The following is an 18,250-nucleotide window of genomic DNA, read 5'->3' as shown; positions in this document are numbered from 1 at the left end:
CATGTTCCTCATTCCAAGCCATGTTCCTTGTTCCAAGTGTTATTCCACGTTTCAAGTGATATCCTGACTTCTGTTCTCATCCGATTCTCAGTTCTGACCTGTCTCACTCCCCGCGTGGTCCGCAACCAACCTGTGGCAGGTTGTGTAGGGCGTGCAGCGGGACAGCATGGTCGGTGACCAGCCCACTTGGGGGCTGTATAGGGTGTGCTGAGGTGCAGTGCCCCGGGAAGTTGAACTATTCCTGAACCTAAACCTTTGTGCATGTTCCAAGACTCCAGAGTCTGTCTCCAGAGACTTCGTCCCAAGTTCCAAGAATCTTCCAAGTCCTGTCCTCAGCCTTCATCTGTCCTGATGCACAAGCCATTCCCAAGTGGCAGATCTGAAAGGGCTATCAAGTGGTCAGAGGGCTACCCCAGAGACCAGCATTGTGATGTTGGGTCTCGCTCTGTGTGCACAGGTTCAGCAGAGGCTTGAGTGAGCCTTGTTCCAGGTTCCAAGCTATGTTCCAAGTTCCTAGCCCAGCCTGTGCCTGGATACGCTTGCCTCCCACAGTGTCTACATTGGAGCCTTGCCTGAGGTTGCACAGTGGTTCAAGGGCTCACTCTCTCTCAACCAAGCAGCCACATCCCCGTGCTTGCAATAGGTTGCGAAGGCCATGAGCTCGGTGAGCGTGTTCCTGCGATGAGCTCATGTTTCCTGGATTCTTTGATACCTTGTTCCAAGCCAAGAATGTTATTCAAGTTTGTTGCCTTTGAATTTTTTTTTTTGACGACCCGTGTATAAGTCAGCGAGCAAACCCATGATAACATATGAACAGCCATCTACTAGATAAATGAGGCTTGACGACGTGCCACAAATGCGCAGTAGGGAGCAGTTCTACTGTGCATGCGCGGCACAAAGAACTCTGCCCGATGTGCCGTGAGAGAGCACGTCGGTCTGAGCGGCGGACATGGCGTTTTGCGGCAGTGGCGGTGGTATGTCAGCATCAGTCGGGCCAGCAACAGAGAGCCGCGGATGCGGCGTGGAGAAGCTGCGGCAGTGAAAGCTGAGCGACAGGCGGGCAAGCAACGAACGCGGTGGTCAGGCGCTCCAAGAAAAGGCTCCTCAGACATGTTAACAGCCTGAGCCTGGCCCTCCGTTGCCGGGGAAGGGGGGAGGGAATAAGAAGTAGGGACGGCGACGGAGAGCCAGGCTCAGGCTGTTAACATGCTGCAGTTCCATCAGCAAATGCCTCCTCCTTTAGCCTGGTCCCTCCCAGCCGGCCCTGTAGAAGAGAAAAAGAGGGAGGGGAGGAGGGCTGAGGGAGAGGGAAGGGGTTGTGGATGAGGTGGAAGTGGAAGGAAAGGGAAGATGAGGGGATGGAAGGAAAAGGGATGAGTGAGTAAGTGGGATGGGTAAGACATTGTGCAGAAGAGAAAAAGAGGGAGTGGGAAGGGGGTGTGGATGAGCTGGGAGAGGATGAGAGTGAGGGATGGGATTGAGAGAAGGTGGGGAGTGACTGAGGGAAGGGGAGGTGAGAGTGAGGGAAGGGGAGGGAGTGGGAGGGAGAATGAGGGAAGGGGAGGGAGTGGGAGGGAGGATGAGGGGGGAGGTGAGAGTGAGGGGAGGGAGTGGGAGGGAGAGTGAAGGGGGGGAGGTGAGAGTGAGGGGGGAGGTAAGAGTAGGGAGTTTGAGTGGGGGCAGGGGAGGAAAGGGGGGGTGAGTGACTGAGGTGAATTAGCGAGGGGAAAGGGGAGTGAGGGAAAAGAAGTGTAGACAGGTGCAGTGTCCGAAAGCGGACCGAAAAAATGTTTTAATGTAGCCCGTTGTTACAGGCTTAACGGCTAGTGATAATATAAGAGAAAAGATCATCGCCCACAAGAGGAATATGAACAATCATAACCCCACAAACTATGAGGAATATAAACAATTATAACCCCACATAACCTCAGAGTATGGATAAAGGTTGTGAAACACTCAAAGAGGCTGAAAGACACTGGGCAGGCTACATTCATATCTGGAAATCAATGATAAAACAAAGTTGAAATGAGGAGCAGCAAAAACCAAGTTCTAGCCCCCAAGCCACATAAATGAACATTGAAAAGCAAAAAAGCATTGTACGCATGTAAGGGAGCAACAAAAAACACAGTCCAGGGATCTCCTCAGCAAGCTTTATAGTCTGCCGCTGCAGAAGCCATGCAAGCTGGTTAAAAAGAAAAAGAAAGAAGAAAAAAAACTTCACTAGGAGGTTCTGGGCAATAGTGATATATGAACTGGAACAGGCCCATGTAGAAGGAAAAAAATCCCAAAACTCGGCACTACTAGGGTGCCTCCAGCAAAGACCAAGAGATAAAAAAAATATACAGTCTCCAGACCAGATACCACAAAAGCAGAAAAAGAGCTGCAGACTGTCTGGACAAAGATGGAAAAAAAAAAAAAAGTCATTGATGTTAATGATAGACAGCCAGCTCCGGGCACCATGTTAGCGCGGGAACTAAAACATCTTAACCAAGCATCCCGCCTTTAAATTAGTCAGGTTTTGACCCAGCGGTGTCAGACCCCGTCTCCTTCAATAAGGATTTGGCGTCCTGTGGCGTATTGTACCAGGACACCCCAGCATCAGTCACCACCCGTAAGCGAGCCAGGTAAAGCAAGGAGGCTCGAAAGCCCTTTGACAGTAATTGAGAGCATATCGGAGCCATAGCCCATCTCTGGGCCACGACTGCTGCAGAGAAATCCTGAAAGATGAGCACCCTATTATTATCATAGTGCAGCGCTCGGCCTTTACGCATCAGTCATAATTTCCTGCTTGTGTGCGAAATTGAAGAATTTTGCCACGACAACTCGTGACCTAGTAGTGTCTGGTTTCCATGCGCCCAGCCGATGTGCACGGTCTATATGCAGGCAGCCATGTGCTTGTGAGAGATTAAGCTCTTTTTCCAGCCATGATTCAAGCAAGGCAGGGAGATTGGTGTCATCCAAAGTTTCCGGTGGACCTACAAAATGCAAATTAGACCTTCTTCATCTATTCTCCAGGTCTTCAATTTTAGCAGTGTTTTTCTCCACCACTGCCTTCAGTGCGGTAAGGTCGAGCTGCGCTGTTTGGAGACCATCTTGTGCCTCAGACACGCAAATTTATTTATGTTGGCCGAAATTTCGGCAACAGCAGTGGAGATGTTTTTTAAGTCGGGCCCCAGCGCCTCAAACTGCGGTTTTTATCTCGGCGAGAGCTGGCATATTAAGCAGTTCGCCTGGGCTGGCGGCGGCCATGACAGGGGCTGGAGGAACATCTTTTCCCTTTTCTTTGGCCGGTTTTGCAAGGCGAGCTGGCATGCCGGGCAAAAAATGAACATTCAGCTGGAAAGGAACTCATTAGAGGGTGTATACAGCAACCGTCATAAATGGCCTCAATGTACTTGTGGGTTATTGACAAAGCCTATAATACTTTTCGGCTGGTATAATCATAGGTTGCATATGTATTTCATTATGCACCATATGGTGCTATAGAAAGCCGAAGCACAGTCACTGTACAATTTAAGTGAACTAGTGTGTGCACTTAACTTGAATCCACGTAGATGCAGGTGGCTTGCCTCCTTAAGCCACCTGCATCTACGTGGATTCAAGTTAAGTGCACACACTAGTTCACTTAAATTGTACAGTGACTGTGCTTCGGCTTTCTATAACACCATATGGTGCATAATGAAATACATATGCAACCTATGATTATACCAGCCGAAAAGTATTATAGGCTTTGTCAATAAGCCACAAGTACATTGAGGCCATTTATGACAGTTGCTGTATACACCCTCTAATGAGTTCCTTTCCAGCTGAATATTTATATTGTGACAGTTTCTGATTTTCAGCTGTATCCGTGGGTCATATTAATTTCTCTGGGCAAAAAATGAAGGCAGGAGTGAGAGCTAACGCCCTGGATATTTCAAAGCTGACTTATCTGACTTGTGCGATGCAGATGGGGTTCGATGTTGAAGGTCAGACGCCGAGAGGGAAGGAATTACATCCTCCTCTCTCAGTGCATCACGTGATCTCCTGTAGCCTTATATTAAAAGGGAGTTTTGCAGTGCTATTACAAACTGTGGGTAAAAGAAATTGATAAGAGACACTTACCTCCTGATTCTACACTGTTGCTTTGTGTTTTATCTGGGGGAGAAACTTGGCGGGACTGGGAGCCAAGAAGCCCCAGAGTATAGAGACTGTTTGTACAGAGTTCATGAGGCCTGAACCAGGCTTGGCTGAACTAAAAAGGCTGCTAGGAGTAGCAGTGAAGCCTACCAGAAAGGAGAAGAGTTCTAGTGGCGGACTGTTTCAGGCATGCGGTTCGTTTTGGAAGTGACTTCAGGGGCAGCCCATGACACCATGCATTAGATTTCATCCTGAAAGTAGGAATAGAGGTATCTTGTCCTAACCTTTTGGTGCATAACACCCGAATGCACAAAGTCTAATGCAGGACAATCTGGCAGAAGCCAAAGCAGGAGAGGAAAGATAAACCATTGTATATTTCACTATATTTCTAAGTGAACAGAAGCTATATGGTACAAATTAAACACACATCTTTCTGCAATGTTTAATGCAAAATTACTATTTGCTGATTTTCTCAGACTGAAAATAATAAAACAGTGAAGATGGCATGTGCAAAAATGAAGATTCCAGTTGATTCATTATTTTTTTTTAACAGAAATAGTAACATAAAAATAAACATATATAAGGGCGTTAGCGCTCACTCCTGCCTTTCTATTGGACTAACAATACATTTCTTGACTAGCTTTCAATAAATGCTAAGGCCCAAAATGTTGATTGATTTGTCAGGCTTTTAATTAGTTGAAGACAATTCAATGGTTTAACAAATACTCAGAGCCTTCTAACCTCTCAATTTGCATTTGTTGTTGTATTTACTTTCAACAACCATGGGATCCTTTAAGGTTGTCTGAGCACTTGAAATAAAAGACATTTGAATTTACTCTTACAAAGCAGAGGAAGATTATAAAAATAAAATCTCTAAATGCTTCCAGCCAGCAATTTCAACTGTCAGAAACATTGTTAAGAAATATAAATTAATAATGTTGTGTAGTTGTGGCCAAACAATTCAATTTCTATTTTATTAAACCAAAGCACTTTCTTCCAAAAAATTTCAGACATATCAAGATTTTTTTCTGCATACTTTAGATGATGACTTTTGTGATGGATTTCCTTCAGATAACACTCTGCATGCTGATCACTGAGGTATAAGCAATATTGTACTGTGACCTGTGAACAACTACTACAGTGGCAGGTACATTTTTAAATAAACTGTTTGCAGTGATTTGTGGGTTCTGTTTTGCAGATCTGTCCAGTTTTCAGGCAGTTTTATCAGAGATTTTTCTTGCTCTTCCAGATTTCGCCTTGACTTCAACAGTTCCATGCAATTTCCATTTCTTCACAATGTTTCTGACAGTTGAAATTGCTAGCTGGAATAGTCTCTTTGTTAGAGATTAATAATTGGCTTCTCAGATTAAGTCATCTAATTCCTGTTTTGACACCTCTCTGACTTGGTTGCTCAAAGGCTGCTCAGATAATATTTTGTCTTTTTTGCAGAATAAATCATTGTCTCACCTCAGCTGTCGTGGACAGTCTCACGACCATTGAAAGACTGCGGTAGACTGCGGTGGACAAGGGCTCGCAGACTTGAAATTATACAGTATAGCCTGCAGTCTGCGACATGTCGCAGACTAGATGCTGGAAACATCATTTTTTACACCTATGGTTTTTGAACAGTCGCTTTAGCACCCCGGGCTCACACTTCGATATTTTTTACATACAACTCCACGGCTGGCCCCAACTGTCTTAAAAAAGAGCCTGCTATACTTTCCTCTTCTCTACGCATGGCGTTATTTGTTTATTTATTATTTTATTTATTAAAGAATTTTTATTTACCGATTTTTCATGTGAGCATATCAAATCAGTTTACAGTACTTAAATATTCATTTAAAAATATTAGCAATTCCAAAAGAAAAGGAAGTAGCTACATAGTTTCATAATATAAATAAATAAAATAGTAAACTAAATAAAATAGTCATAAAATTTAAACAGTTAGAGGTAATAAAGAAAGAGCAGAGATAATAAATAAAAAATATACATTACCTTGGTATAAAATCAGTAGTCTGAAATCATTAAAAGTTAACAGCTCTTGGAAGGCTTGTTTGAATAGCCATGTTTTAATGCCCTTTTTAAATAATTTGATGTCTGCTTTGGATCGTAATTCCTGTGGTATAGAGTTCCATAGTTGGGGTCCAGCAATAGAAATAGTCCTTTCTCTTACATTATTCAGATGCGCAATCTTAGGGGAAGGAATTGGCAACATCCCTGTATCTGTTGATCTAGTAATTCTTGAAGGGATATGGAAATGAAGTGATGAAGTTAACCATTCAATTTTTTCCTTGTAAAGCATTTTGGGGTAGATTTCAAAGGGTTACGCGCATACGTTATGAGTGTAACCCCCGAACACCTACCCCAAACCCCCCTGCGCGCGCCGAGCCTATCTTGCATAGGCTTCCGGAGCGCAAAGCCCCGGGACGCGCGTAAGTCCCTGGGCTTAACTGGGGGGGCGTGCCAGGGGGCGTGTCGTGACCGGGCGCGTCATTGGGGGAGTGGTTCCAGCCCAGGGGCGTTCTGGGGGTGTGACCGCAGCCTCTGGACCAGCCCCCGGACCGGAACATGGCGCGCCGGCAGCTGGCCTGGTGCGCGCAACTTACGCCTGCCTCAAGCAGGCGTAACTTTCGCGACAAAGGTAGGGGGGGCGTAGATAGGGCCAGGGGGGTGGGTTAGGTAGGGGAAGGGAGGGGAAGGTGGGGGGAGGCCGTAACCCAAGAAAATCTGCCCCTGCGTGCGCCGACAAACCTATTTTGAATAGGCTCGGTGGTGCGCGCAAGCCCCGGGATGCACATATATCCTGGGGCTTTCAAAAATGGACGGTCCAGGGGCAGGGCCGAGAGCATGGCGGCAGCCTGGGGCGGCAGTTCGGGAGCAGTCCTGAATCCTCCGGCACAGCGACCTGTGCCAGGGGATGGCGAGCCGGCACGGGCAAGCGTAACTTCGGAAACAAAAGGTAGGGGGGGATTTAGTTAGGGCTGGGGGGTGGGCTAAATAGGGGAAGGGAGAAGAAGGTGGGGGGATCACATAAAAAGTTCCTCCAAGGCTGCTCCGATTTCAGAGCGGCCTTGGAGGGAATGGGGAAAGCCATCAGGGCTCCCCTTGGGCTCAGCGCACGCATGTTATAAAATAGGGTGTAGATTTGTTTGCACCGGGTTACGTGAACAAATCTACGCCCACGCATATTTTTTAAGATCTGGCCCTGGACGCATAGCTTAATACTCAATGACATATCCCTCCCCTCTGCTCCATAATTTCTCTTTTCTTATGCTTTTCTTATGATATGTCCCTTTAGTAAGGCCTAGGGGAGGGTGGGAGGTACGGGGGAGGGTTTATTTATTGTACTGGGGGAGGCTGAGAAGATCCCACCAGCCTCCTCTTAGTGTTTTTTTGTTTAGAATCCTGTGCTTGTCATGCGAGGGGGGGGTCGTGGGCTTAGAGAAATGCAATGTTTCGAGCTTATATATGCAATGTTTCAAGCTTATATTTGCTGTCACTCTTGCTCATTTGTTCAGCTGTTTAATTATTATTCAATTCTGTGACAATGTTGGTTCTATGTGAAAATTAATAAAGATACTTAAACATAAAGATACTTAAACATAAACATAAATCATTGTCTTTCAGTTCTGTGCCTACCCATTGTAAAACTGTGGTAGTGTTTCCATTGCTGAAGGATAATAAGTTAGACCCTAGGTCATGTAGTAGTCATAGACCAATTCTGAACCTTTGTTTTATAGCCAAGGTATTGGAAAAGGCTGTTACAAAGCAAATTTCAGAATATTTAGAGACAGCTAATCTTTTGGACCCTGCTCAGGCTGGTTTCAGACGAGGGTGTAGTATGGAAACTTTGTTAGTTTCCTTAATGAATGATGCTTTGCCGTTGGTTGATAAAGATAAAGGTTCCCTGTTAGTCATCTTGGACATTTCCTGTGCTTTTGATTTGGTAAGTCACCAACTTCTTTTTAGATGTTGTGAAGCTTTGGGTATCTGTGGTTTGGTTTTGAAATGGTTACAGAATTTCTTGTCAGGGAGAAAGCAGCTGGTATATTTTCAAGGAAATTACTCAGCAGCCGATGAGGTAGGATGTGGAGTTCCACAGGGATCGTCTATATCCCTGATTTTGTTCAATATTTTCTTGAGCAAAATATGTGAGATTATTAGAGATGCTGGTTTTCTATTTATTTATTTATTTATTTATTGGTTTTTATATACCGGAAGTTCCTGTATACAATACATATCACAATTATATCATATATAATATTGTATATATATATGCAGACAATATTCAGATCTTTGTTCTTCTGGGATCAAATAGGGAGGATTGTCTCAGGAAGTTGGGATTTATTTTTTGAGTTATTGAAGAATAAACTTACTGAAAGCAAATTGGTAATTAATGTTAAGAAAACAGAGATCTTGTTTTTGGGGTTCAACAAATTGGATTTACCTCTGAAGTTGATGGGGAAGGAGATTTTTCCTAAGTAGAATGTTAGATCTCTTGGAGTACAATTGGATTCTACCTTGAGTTTTGAAAAACATGTTTCACTTTTGGTACAGAAATAGCTATTTGAGAATTAAAATGCTCAGACAAATTAGACCATTCCTGGATATTATGATTTTGAGGTCAGTGGTTTTTGCTTTAGTGCTGTCTTATATTGATTACTGTAATGCTTTATTTTTGGGATTGCTTGCTAAAACTATTCAAAATTTGCAGATCATTCAGAACACAGCAGCTTGTATTGTGACAGGAAGTACTAGAAGAACTCCTTCTGGGCCATTATTATTGGATTTACACTGGCTCCCAGTGGGTGCCAGATGTAAGTTTAAAAATTTGGCTCTGGACTTTAAAATTCTTAAAGGAATTGGTTCACAGCAACTGAAAAATCGTCTGTTGGTACAAGCCTAGTAGAAGCTTGAGATCCTTGAAAGGTCATTACTTGAGTGTTCAAGAGGTTAAAATGTTTCGACATTCTCGCCTAAAGGTAAAATCTTTCTCAGGTATGATTCCCCAACAATGGAATAATTTGCCACCCAGTTTGAGAGAAGTTAATTTGTAAAAATTTAGGAAAGCTCTAAAAACGTGTTTGATGAAAGACTTTGTCCAGCAGGGTTGATATAAGGAATTTCTTTCTAGGACTGACTGAGCTGATTTGATTTATTTTATTTTGGAAAATGTAGTTTTTAGATTGAAGTTTTGTTGTAAATCGCTTAGGAAGATATAATCTATTAGGCGATTAATAAAAGCTTTTAAATAAATAAGTGGGAAAGCTGACAGCGCGCTTTTGAAAAATGTCAGACAGGGCCAATGTTTCACATCTATTATGCTTCGTCAGGGACACTCTGATAAATTTTACAGTCTTGTTTCCAAAATTTATCAGAGTGCCCCTGACGAAGCATAATAGATGCGAAACATCAGCCGTGTCGGGCATTTTTCAAAAGGGGCAGCTCTTGCAACATATAATACTCTTTCTCTGATGGAAGACTAAGCTATTATTTTTTTAAGAATTGAATTACTATTCCTTCAAAAAATATTTAATTGCTTCATTTTAAGGAAAAGTAAAAAATTTAAAAAATTCTTTTTAAAATAAAATAAAAGAAGGTGAATGATTCAGAAGACTGGTTGGTTTATGTTTGCACGTCGTCTGGACACCTTTTTGTAGGCTACTATATTTAAATATTTTTGAGTTCCCCTTTTTTTTGTTTTTTGAAGATTTCAATTACCCCAATATTGACTGGGTAAATGTAAATCAGGACATGCAAGAGACAAAGTTCCTAGATGTCATAAATGACTGCTTCATGGAGCAATTGGTTCAGGAACCAACAAGAGAGTGAGCTATTTTAGATTTAATCCTTAGTGGAACGCAGGATTTGGTGAGAGGTAACGGTGGTGGGGCCACTTGGCAATAGTGATCATAACATGATCAAATTTAAAACTAATAACTGAAGGGGGACAATAAGTAAATCTACAGCTCTAACACTACATTTTCTAAAGGGAAACTTTGCTAAAATGAGGAAAACAGTTAGAAAAAACTGAAAAGAGCAGCTGCAAAGGTTAAAGGTGTCAACAGGCATGGACATTGTTTAAAAATACAATCTGAGGTGCGCAGTCCAGATGTATTCCACGCGTTAAGAAAGGTGGAAGGAAGGCAAAATGAATTCCGGCATGGTTAAAAGGTGAGGTAAAAGAGGCTATTTTAGCCAAAAAAAATCCTTCAAAAATTGGAAGAAGGATCCACCTGAAGAAAATAGGATAAGCATTGTCAAGTTAAGTGTAAAACTTTGATAAGACATGCGAAGAGAGAATTTGATATGAAGTTGGCAGTAGAGGCAGAAACTCATAATAAAAACTTTTAAAAATATATCTGAAGCAAGAAACCTGTGAGGGAGTTTGTTGGACCATTAGATGACCAAGGGGTCAAAGGGGCTCTTAGGGAAGATAAGGCCATTGTAAAAAGACTAAATGAAGTCTTTGCTTCCGTGTTTACTAATGAGGATGTTGGGGAGATACCAGTTCCGGAGATGGTTTTCAAGGGTGATGAGTCAGACGAACTGAACCAAATCATTGTGAAACTGGAAGATGTAGTAGGCCAGTTTGACAAACTAAAGAGTAGCAAATCACCTGGACTGGATGGTATTCATCCTAGGGTACTGAAGAAACTCAAAAAATGAAATTTCTGATCTATTAGTTAAAATTTGTAACCTATCATTAAAATCATCCATTGTACCTGAAGAATGGAGGGTAGCCAATGAAACCCCAATATTTAAAATGGGCTTCAGGGGCGATCTGGGAAACTATAGACCAGTAAGCCTGACTTCGGTGCTGGGAAAAATAGTGAAAACTATTCTAAAGATCAAAATTGTAGAGCACATAGAAAGACATGGTTTAATGGAACATAGTCAAATGGATTTAATCAAGGAAAGTTTGCCTAACAAATCTGCTTCATTTTTTTGAAGGGGTTAAAAAACATGTGGATAAAGTTGAACCAGTAGATGTAGTGTATTTGGATTTTCAGAAGTCATTTGACAAATTCCCTCATGAGAGGCTTCTAAGAAAACTAAAAAGTCATGAGATAGGAGGTGATGTCCTTTCATGGAGTACAAACTGGTTAAAAGACGAAACAGAGGGTAGGATTAAATGGTCAATTTTCTCAGTGGAAAAGGGTAAACAGTGGAGTGCCTCAGGGATCTGTACTTGGACCAATGCTTTTCAATATATTTATAAATGATCTGGAAAGGAATACGATAAGTGAGGTTATGAAATTTGCGAATGATACAAAATTATTCAGAATAGTTAAATCACAAGTGAATAGTGATACATTACAGGAGGACCTTGCAAGATTGGAAGATTGGGCATCCAAATGGCAGATGAAATTTAATGTGGACACGTGCAAGGTGTTGCATATAGGGAAAAATAACCCTTGCTGTAGTTAGACGATGTTAGGTTCCATATTAGGAGCTACCACTCAGGAAACAGATCTAGGCATCATGGTGGATAATACTTTGAAACTGTCAGTTCAGTGTGCTGCAGCATTCAAAAAAGCAAACAGAATGTTAGGAAGTATTAGGAAGGGAATGGTTAATAAAACAGAAAATGTCATAATGCCTCTTTATTGATCCATGGTGAGACCGCACCTTGAATACTGTGTACAATTCTGGTTGCTGCATCTCAAAAAAGATATAGTTGCGATGGAGAAGGTACAGAGAAGGGCAACCAAAATGATAAAGGGGATGGAACAGTTCCCCTATGAGGAAATGCTAATGAGGTTAGGCCTGTTCAGCTTGGGGAAGAGACGGCTGAGGGGGGATATGATAGAGGTCTTTAAGATCATGAGAGGTCTTGAATGAGTAGATGTGAATCGGTTATTTACACTTTCAGATAATAGAAGGACTAGGGGGCATTCCATGAAGTTAGCAAGTAGAACATTTAAGGCTAATCAGAGAAAATTCTTTTTCACTCAATGCACAATTAAGCTCTGGAATTTGTTGCCAGAGGATGTGGTTAGTGCAATTGGTGTAGCTGGGTTCAAAAAAGGTTTGGATAAGTTCTGGAGGAGAAATCCATTAACTGCTATAATCAAGTTTACTTAGGGAATAACCACTGTTCCCTGTACGAACCAGGATCAGTCCAGACTGCTGGGTTATGCCTCCCTTCCAGCAGATGGAGTCAGAGAAAAGCTGAAAAGCACCCACCATATAACCTGGTGTGCCACCTCCGATCCCTCAGTATTTCTCTGACTCCAGCAGATTGAGAGGCATAACCTGTGGTCCTGGTTCTCTCTAAAATTCCCAGGAATTGTTCCCGTCAGGTTTGATTTTTCCATCAGGGTCCAGTATTTTTCGATCAGGCAGACCGCTTCTGTCTAGCAGCTTGGCTTATGAGAGGAGACAATTAAGAAAGAAGGGTTACTCGGAAGCGGTAATTACCACCCTTCTGAGGGCAAGAAAAACTTCTACATCTATCGCCTACATTTGAGTATGGAAGGTGTTTGATTCTTGGTGCCGTGGGTTGACTTTGCCCCCGCGGCAAGCCACTATTGTTCACATTCTTGCCTTTTTGCAGGACGGATTATGGAAGGGCTTGGCGTATAGTTCACTCCGGGTGCAGGTAGCAGCCTTAGGCTGTTTTCGTGGTACGGTTGATGGTACTTCCATTGCTGCTCACCCGGATGTGGCACGGTTCTTGAAAGGGGCCAAGCACTTGAAGCCTCCAGTGCGCGCGATATGTCCATCATGGAGTTTAAATTTGGTTCTCCGTAGTCTTTGCGAGTCTCCCTTTGAGCTTTTGAAGCGGGCCACGTTGAAGGATTTAACGCTTAAGATGGTGTTTCTTGTGGCTATCTGTTTGGCTAGACGAGTTTCGGAGCGCCAAGCCTTTTCATGTCGGGAGCCTTTTCTGCGTATTTCTGATTCGGGGATTTCTATTCGGACAGTGCCCTCATTCCTTCCGAAGGTAGTTTCGGCATTTCATGTCAACCAGTCTATCGAGTTGCCTGCATTCTCTGTTGCAGATAAGGATCTGCGGAGGCTGGATGTCCGTAGAGTCCTTTTACAATATCTAGAGGTTACCAATCCATTCAGATTGTCTGATCATCTTTTTGTGTTGTAGAGCGGCCCTAAGAAAGGGTCTAAAGCTTCTAAAACTACTACTGCACGATGGTTGAAAGACACTATTGCTTCTGCTTACATATGTCACGGGCGCCCAGTACCAGAGGGCCTTAAGGCACATTCTCTTAGTTCACAAGCAGCGTCATGGGTGGAAAGCCAATGTGTTTCGCCCCAAGAGATTTGCCGGGTGGCCACTTGGAAATCATTGCACATGTTTGCTAAACATTACCGGTTGGATGTCCAGGATCCGAAGGTGGATTCCTTCGGCAGCAGTGTGTTCCGCGCCGGACTCTCCAAGCCCCATCCCTTTTAGGGCAGCTTGGGTATAATCCCAGCAGTCTGGATTGATCCTGGTACGTACAGGAAAAGGAAAATTAGTTCTTACCTGTTAATTTTCATTCCTGTAGTACCAAGGATCAATCCAGACGCCCACCCATTGGCAGGAGAGTCCGTACAAAAGTTTGTATTTCTCTTGGCAGATTATTTCGCAGACTACACATCTATGTGACATGGTTGGTATTATTTCAGACGTTACTATAAGTTGTTTACTTCATTAAGTTTACTTCAAGACATTTAAGTTTGACTTGGTCTAGTCATTGGTTGTTGAATTACAATACAATAAAATAGTTATATTAACAGCTATTCATTCTGCTTTGATACTGATTATACTGAGGGATCGCAAGTGGCACACCAGGTTATATGGTGGGTGCTTTTCAGCTTTTCTCTGACTCCATCTGCTGGAAGGGAGGCATAACCCAGCAGTCTGGACTGATCATTGGTACTACAGGAACGAAAATTAAAAGGTAAGAACTAATTTTCCTCTATTAATTACATCAGTAGCATGGGATTTTCTTGGTGTTTGGGTACTTGCCAGGTTCTTGTGGCCTGGTTTGGCCTCTGTTGGAAACAGGATGCTGGGCTTGATGGACCCTTGGTCTGACCTAGCATGGCAATTTCTTATGCTCTTATGTATGCAGTCAAGGTCTAAAACTTTTTTAGTGGTGACTTTCAAAATAAGGAACAAATTGCCAGTGGATATTAGGCAGGAAATGAACTGATATTTCAAGAAAAACTGAAATGTGGCTAATCTCAGAAGATGAAATTTTAAAAGTGAGATAGCCTGGCAAGAAATATGTAGACATTCTGGCAAGTGAAGGGTACTTTTTTTTTTTTTTTTTTAGAACAGGATGGGTATTTTTTTAAATTATGTTTTAACTGTGGATTATTGTGCACAGATTTGATTTTTGGGCCATGAGGGCTGTTCATAAACTTTTAATAATACATAACAAATAAGAGAGTCAGACTCACAAGAATCATTGGCAGCTGAAAGTTTATAAAAAAACAAAACCCCAACAACATCGCTCAGTAAGAAATAGTCATGATAAATGACCAGGTTAAGTGGAAAGACAATGTCTCTACATGTACCAGAACAGAATTTTATGTTTGTTGGAATCCCAAGGTCAAGCTCTTATAAAGTAAACAAGACAACTCAGAGTTTAAACAAAATTGCCATATTAAATATACCACGATATATCTAAACACATAAAATGGAAATTACATGCAAAGGAAACAGGAGTCTTTGAAATGCCAAAATATTTGTGTCAGGAGTTGGACAGAATCGGCCCAATTTTAAAAGGGCCATGCACACAAATAATGGGGTTACACACGTGGCCAGGCATTAAGCATGCCACGCGCATTTTCAGAAGGACCCAGCCATGTGTGTAACCCCCGTTAAATGTGAAGTGCCGGGCATCTCCAAAGGGACGGGCTGGGGGGCGGGATCTGGGAGGGTAGGGGTAGGGGTGAGCTGGGACAGCGCCATTCGACGCTATCCTGGGGAAGCATGCGCCAGCAGCAGGCCGGCATATGTAACTTACTTCTCATCAGGGCAGGTAAACGACAGAACAAAAAAATAGGGTAGGTAAGTAGGAGTTAGGGGTTGGAATGAAGAGGGGAAAGGGGAGGAAGGTTAGGTAGGGGGTTAAGGAAGTTCTCTCCCAGTCCGCTTCTTAATTGGAGTGGACTAGGAGGGAACTGGAAAAAAGGCCGATCGCATCGCTGTGTGTAATTTGAACATTCCCTTGCTCCGTGTGCGAGTTGCGGACTGCCCGCACGTGTGCGAGCGGATTTTTAAATCCAGCGTGCATGTGCATGCGGCCATCGGTTTTCCACAAAATCAGACCTTTATTTGTCATACTTTTTAGGTTTAGCAGATTAAAATATACAATACCAGTCTGTAAGGTCCTTGCTGCTCAGCATCAGTTTACACTGAGTAAAGCTCTGCTTCATTAGTAAACATACAGCGACATTAACTTGCTTTGGGTATAGTAATAATTAATAATTTGTTAACTACCCCCATAACTTTAGGAGATTACCTTCTGTTTCACCTTGAAGCAGTTTCTGGCTGCAGGTCTCAGAGATAGTCTTAGGTAAAGAGAGCTTATGTTCTTGGTCCCTGTCATTTGGGGAGCTGAGGCGGCTTGTCTCAGCCCTGAAGAAGAGCAGCCAAGTAACAGGCAGGACTCTTATGTGCAGACTTCTAGGACACAGGAGCTCATCTACTTTGCCATGAGGGGCAGCGATGATGCTTCGGGCATCATCTTCTGCTGGTGTGTATGGAATTCTTCTGCCAGTTGCCTCCTTGAGCCCTCTTCCCGGCTGCTTTTAACAGCTCAGACATGCATATGTAGACAGCACATGCATAGTCAAACAAAGAGGCATATGGTGTCGTTTCTTCATTTCAGACCACTGGCATCCTTGTCCTTTTGGGGGGGGGGGGGGGGGGGAAGTTTACTGCTCCTGCTACATGGCGACCCCGGACCAGAGTCCGATCTCTTGACCAGTGCTGCCCTTTGCCAGCTCTTTTCTTTTCTGTGAACTGACCTATCTGATAAAACTCACCTTTGTATAGGTTGTCTTTTGTCTCTGGGGAGATCTGGGTTATTTGTGTGTCTCTGACCTATCTCTGTCCCAGGGCAGCTTACTTCATTATTTTGAAAAGAAGCTATAGCCCTTAAGTTAATGGGCAGATCAGATTGTTATTCTGATCAAAAGTTCCTCATCTTGTTTTTCTGTTGAAACATACATTTCAGCATCCCTTATATAAAGTTGGCGTCCCTCTTGCAGAGTTAATATTCATATTTGATTGCATACAGTAGTGAAACATCGTATCCCCTACAGTACTTTCAAGTCTCTTTCACTTAAATTTTATTTGGAAATTTTCATTTGAAAGCTAAAGTCTATATGGCATTCCTCAGGGTTATAGGAATACTATAGTGGAATGTTTAAAAGGTGAATTTTAAAAGTATAGCATGCGCTATATAGCATGCGCATCAATCAGGAATAAGTCAGGTTAGTGCGCACCAACCGTTTTTAAAAAGTGCCCAGATACACATGTAAATGCCTTGGTGCACACATCTAAAGTTTTCAAAAAGGGGTGGGGTGTGGGCGTAGTCTGGGCAGGGCATGGGTGTTTCGAGCCATGAACCTATGTGTGTGAAAATACTTACACAACCCAGTACGCACCGAAGTCACTGCCGTGTAACTTTACTTCTGCTATAGATGCCATGTTAAATTAAAATTTAAAGAAAATGGCAGATGTGTGTCACTTTAAGGGTTGGGGCTAACTGGGGGGAATGAAAGCTATCAAATCAAGGGGGATAGAGAACCTCTCTCTTAGCTGGGCGAACTGGGGAAGAACTGGTAAAACTGGGAATGGCGTTGGTACACACTCCTTTTAAAAATACGATTTACATGGTAGAAGTCGGATTTGCGTGCACATGCGCCCACCCACTTAAAATTTGGCGCACATGTGAACGCAGCCAGGCTACCTTATAACATGCGCTTGTATATTATAAAATGGCCATGTCCTTGGGTGCAGACTGATGTATGTGTGCATATGTGCTCATGTGCACTGATTTGAAAGTTACCATCCCTGTGAGCATTTTGCTGCAATACTTTGAAATAAAGTGACAAAGAAGTTTTAATCACAAGAGTTTTCAAATGTTGCTTAAAAAAAAAAAAAAAGAAAGAATTCCACAGGCCCATGATTATATAAGCAGCGGTTCTAAATAATGAGACAACTGCATCCCGAATACATTATACTACATGTATGACTACCCTAGAAGGAATAACATGAAAAAATGACAAAAGACTATTCACAGAAGTGGTATAGATTGGTCACTTGCTGTAAGTGTTTAAATTGTCTACAGTATTTTTTGTAGATCCCTAAATATATGACATTTTGTTTAATATCTACTTGTGGGAAAGCTAGCCATGAATTTAAAAATATTAACTAGCTTGTGAACAAAAGCCATATGTGTATCTTATCTATAGCTGTTTCTATACTCTACTTTAAAACATTTGTTACATACTTATATTTCTAAACTCTATGAGTAAATTTTCAAAGGAGTTTTGTGAGGAAAAATAGCATATATATATGTAAGTAGCATGTACTCATGGATATGCTATTTTATAAACATCAAGACAATGCATGTTTTGTCCATTTTATGTATACATTTTACTGACAAAAAAAAAAGGGGCGGACTAGGTGTTTTGGGTGGGGTTCAGAAGTATATGCAGTAGTTGCTCTTTTCCTAAACTTATTTGTACACTTTTACAATGCTAATTGTCTCATGCAAGTGAAATCAGATTTTGTAGTCTGCAAGTTTTGGGTGGAAGGTCTGGGTAATTTGGTGGAGGTTCAGGTTGAAGTGCTAGAGGGTCTAGGAGAACTGGCGAAGGTATAAGCACACTGGTGATTTCAATATGCGCATTAAGTACTTCCAAAACAGTATAACGTATACTTTATAAAATACTTGCCTTAGAGGGTTATTACGCATTCATGTTATTTCTTTTTCACCTAAAATATATACGTATATGTTTATAAAATAGGAAGAGAAAGTAAACATGTTCTTGCATTGGAAATATTCATGCATACTGAAACATATGTGCGTACTTTCAAAGAACAATGCAGCATTTTAGAAGCTGTGCACTTCCCACCGCATAGTTTGTGAAATACTTGGTT

General features: G+C 42.3%; 1 protein-coding gene across 5 annotated transcripts in view; it reads right to left on the bottom strand.

Moving 5' to 3' along the window:
• TDRD3 (tudor domain containing 3) overlaps positions 1 to 18,250 on the bottom strand; it is a 632,378-nt gene that overhangs the window by 73,145 nt on the left and 540,983 nt on the right. The window contains exon 13 of one of the 5 annotated variants that reach the window (XM_029602998.1): positions 18,046 to 18,085. The exons of the other annotated variants lie outside the window; for them this stretch is intronic. Within the exon in view, the coding sequence (XP_029458858.1) occupies positions 18,071 to 18,085 (15 nt within the window). The 3' untranslated portion in view covers positions 18,046 to 18,070. The remainder of the gene's footprint in view (positions 1 to 18,045; positions 18,086 to 18,250) is intronic. 5 annotated transcript variants of the gene reach the window in all.

Source organism: Rhinatrema bivittatum, chromosome 5 (genome assembly GCF_901001135.1).
Source record: "Rhinatrema bivittatum chromosome 5, aRhiBiv1.1, whole genome shotgun sequence".
Taxonomy (NCBI): domain Eukaryota; kingdom Metazoa; phylum Chordata; class Amphibia; order Gymnophiona; family Rhinatrematidae; genus Rhinatrema; species Rhinatrema bivittatum.
The sequence above is the reverse complement of the archived record's forward strand: the minus strand, read 5'-3'. Positions and strand labels throughout refer to the sequence as shown.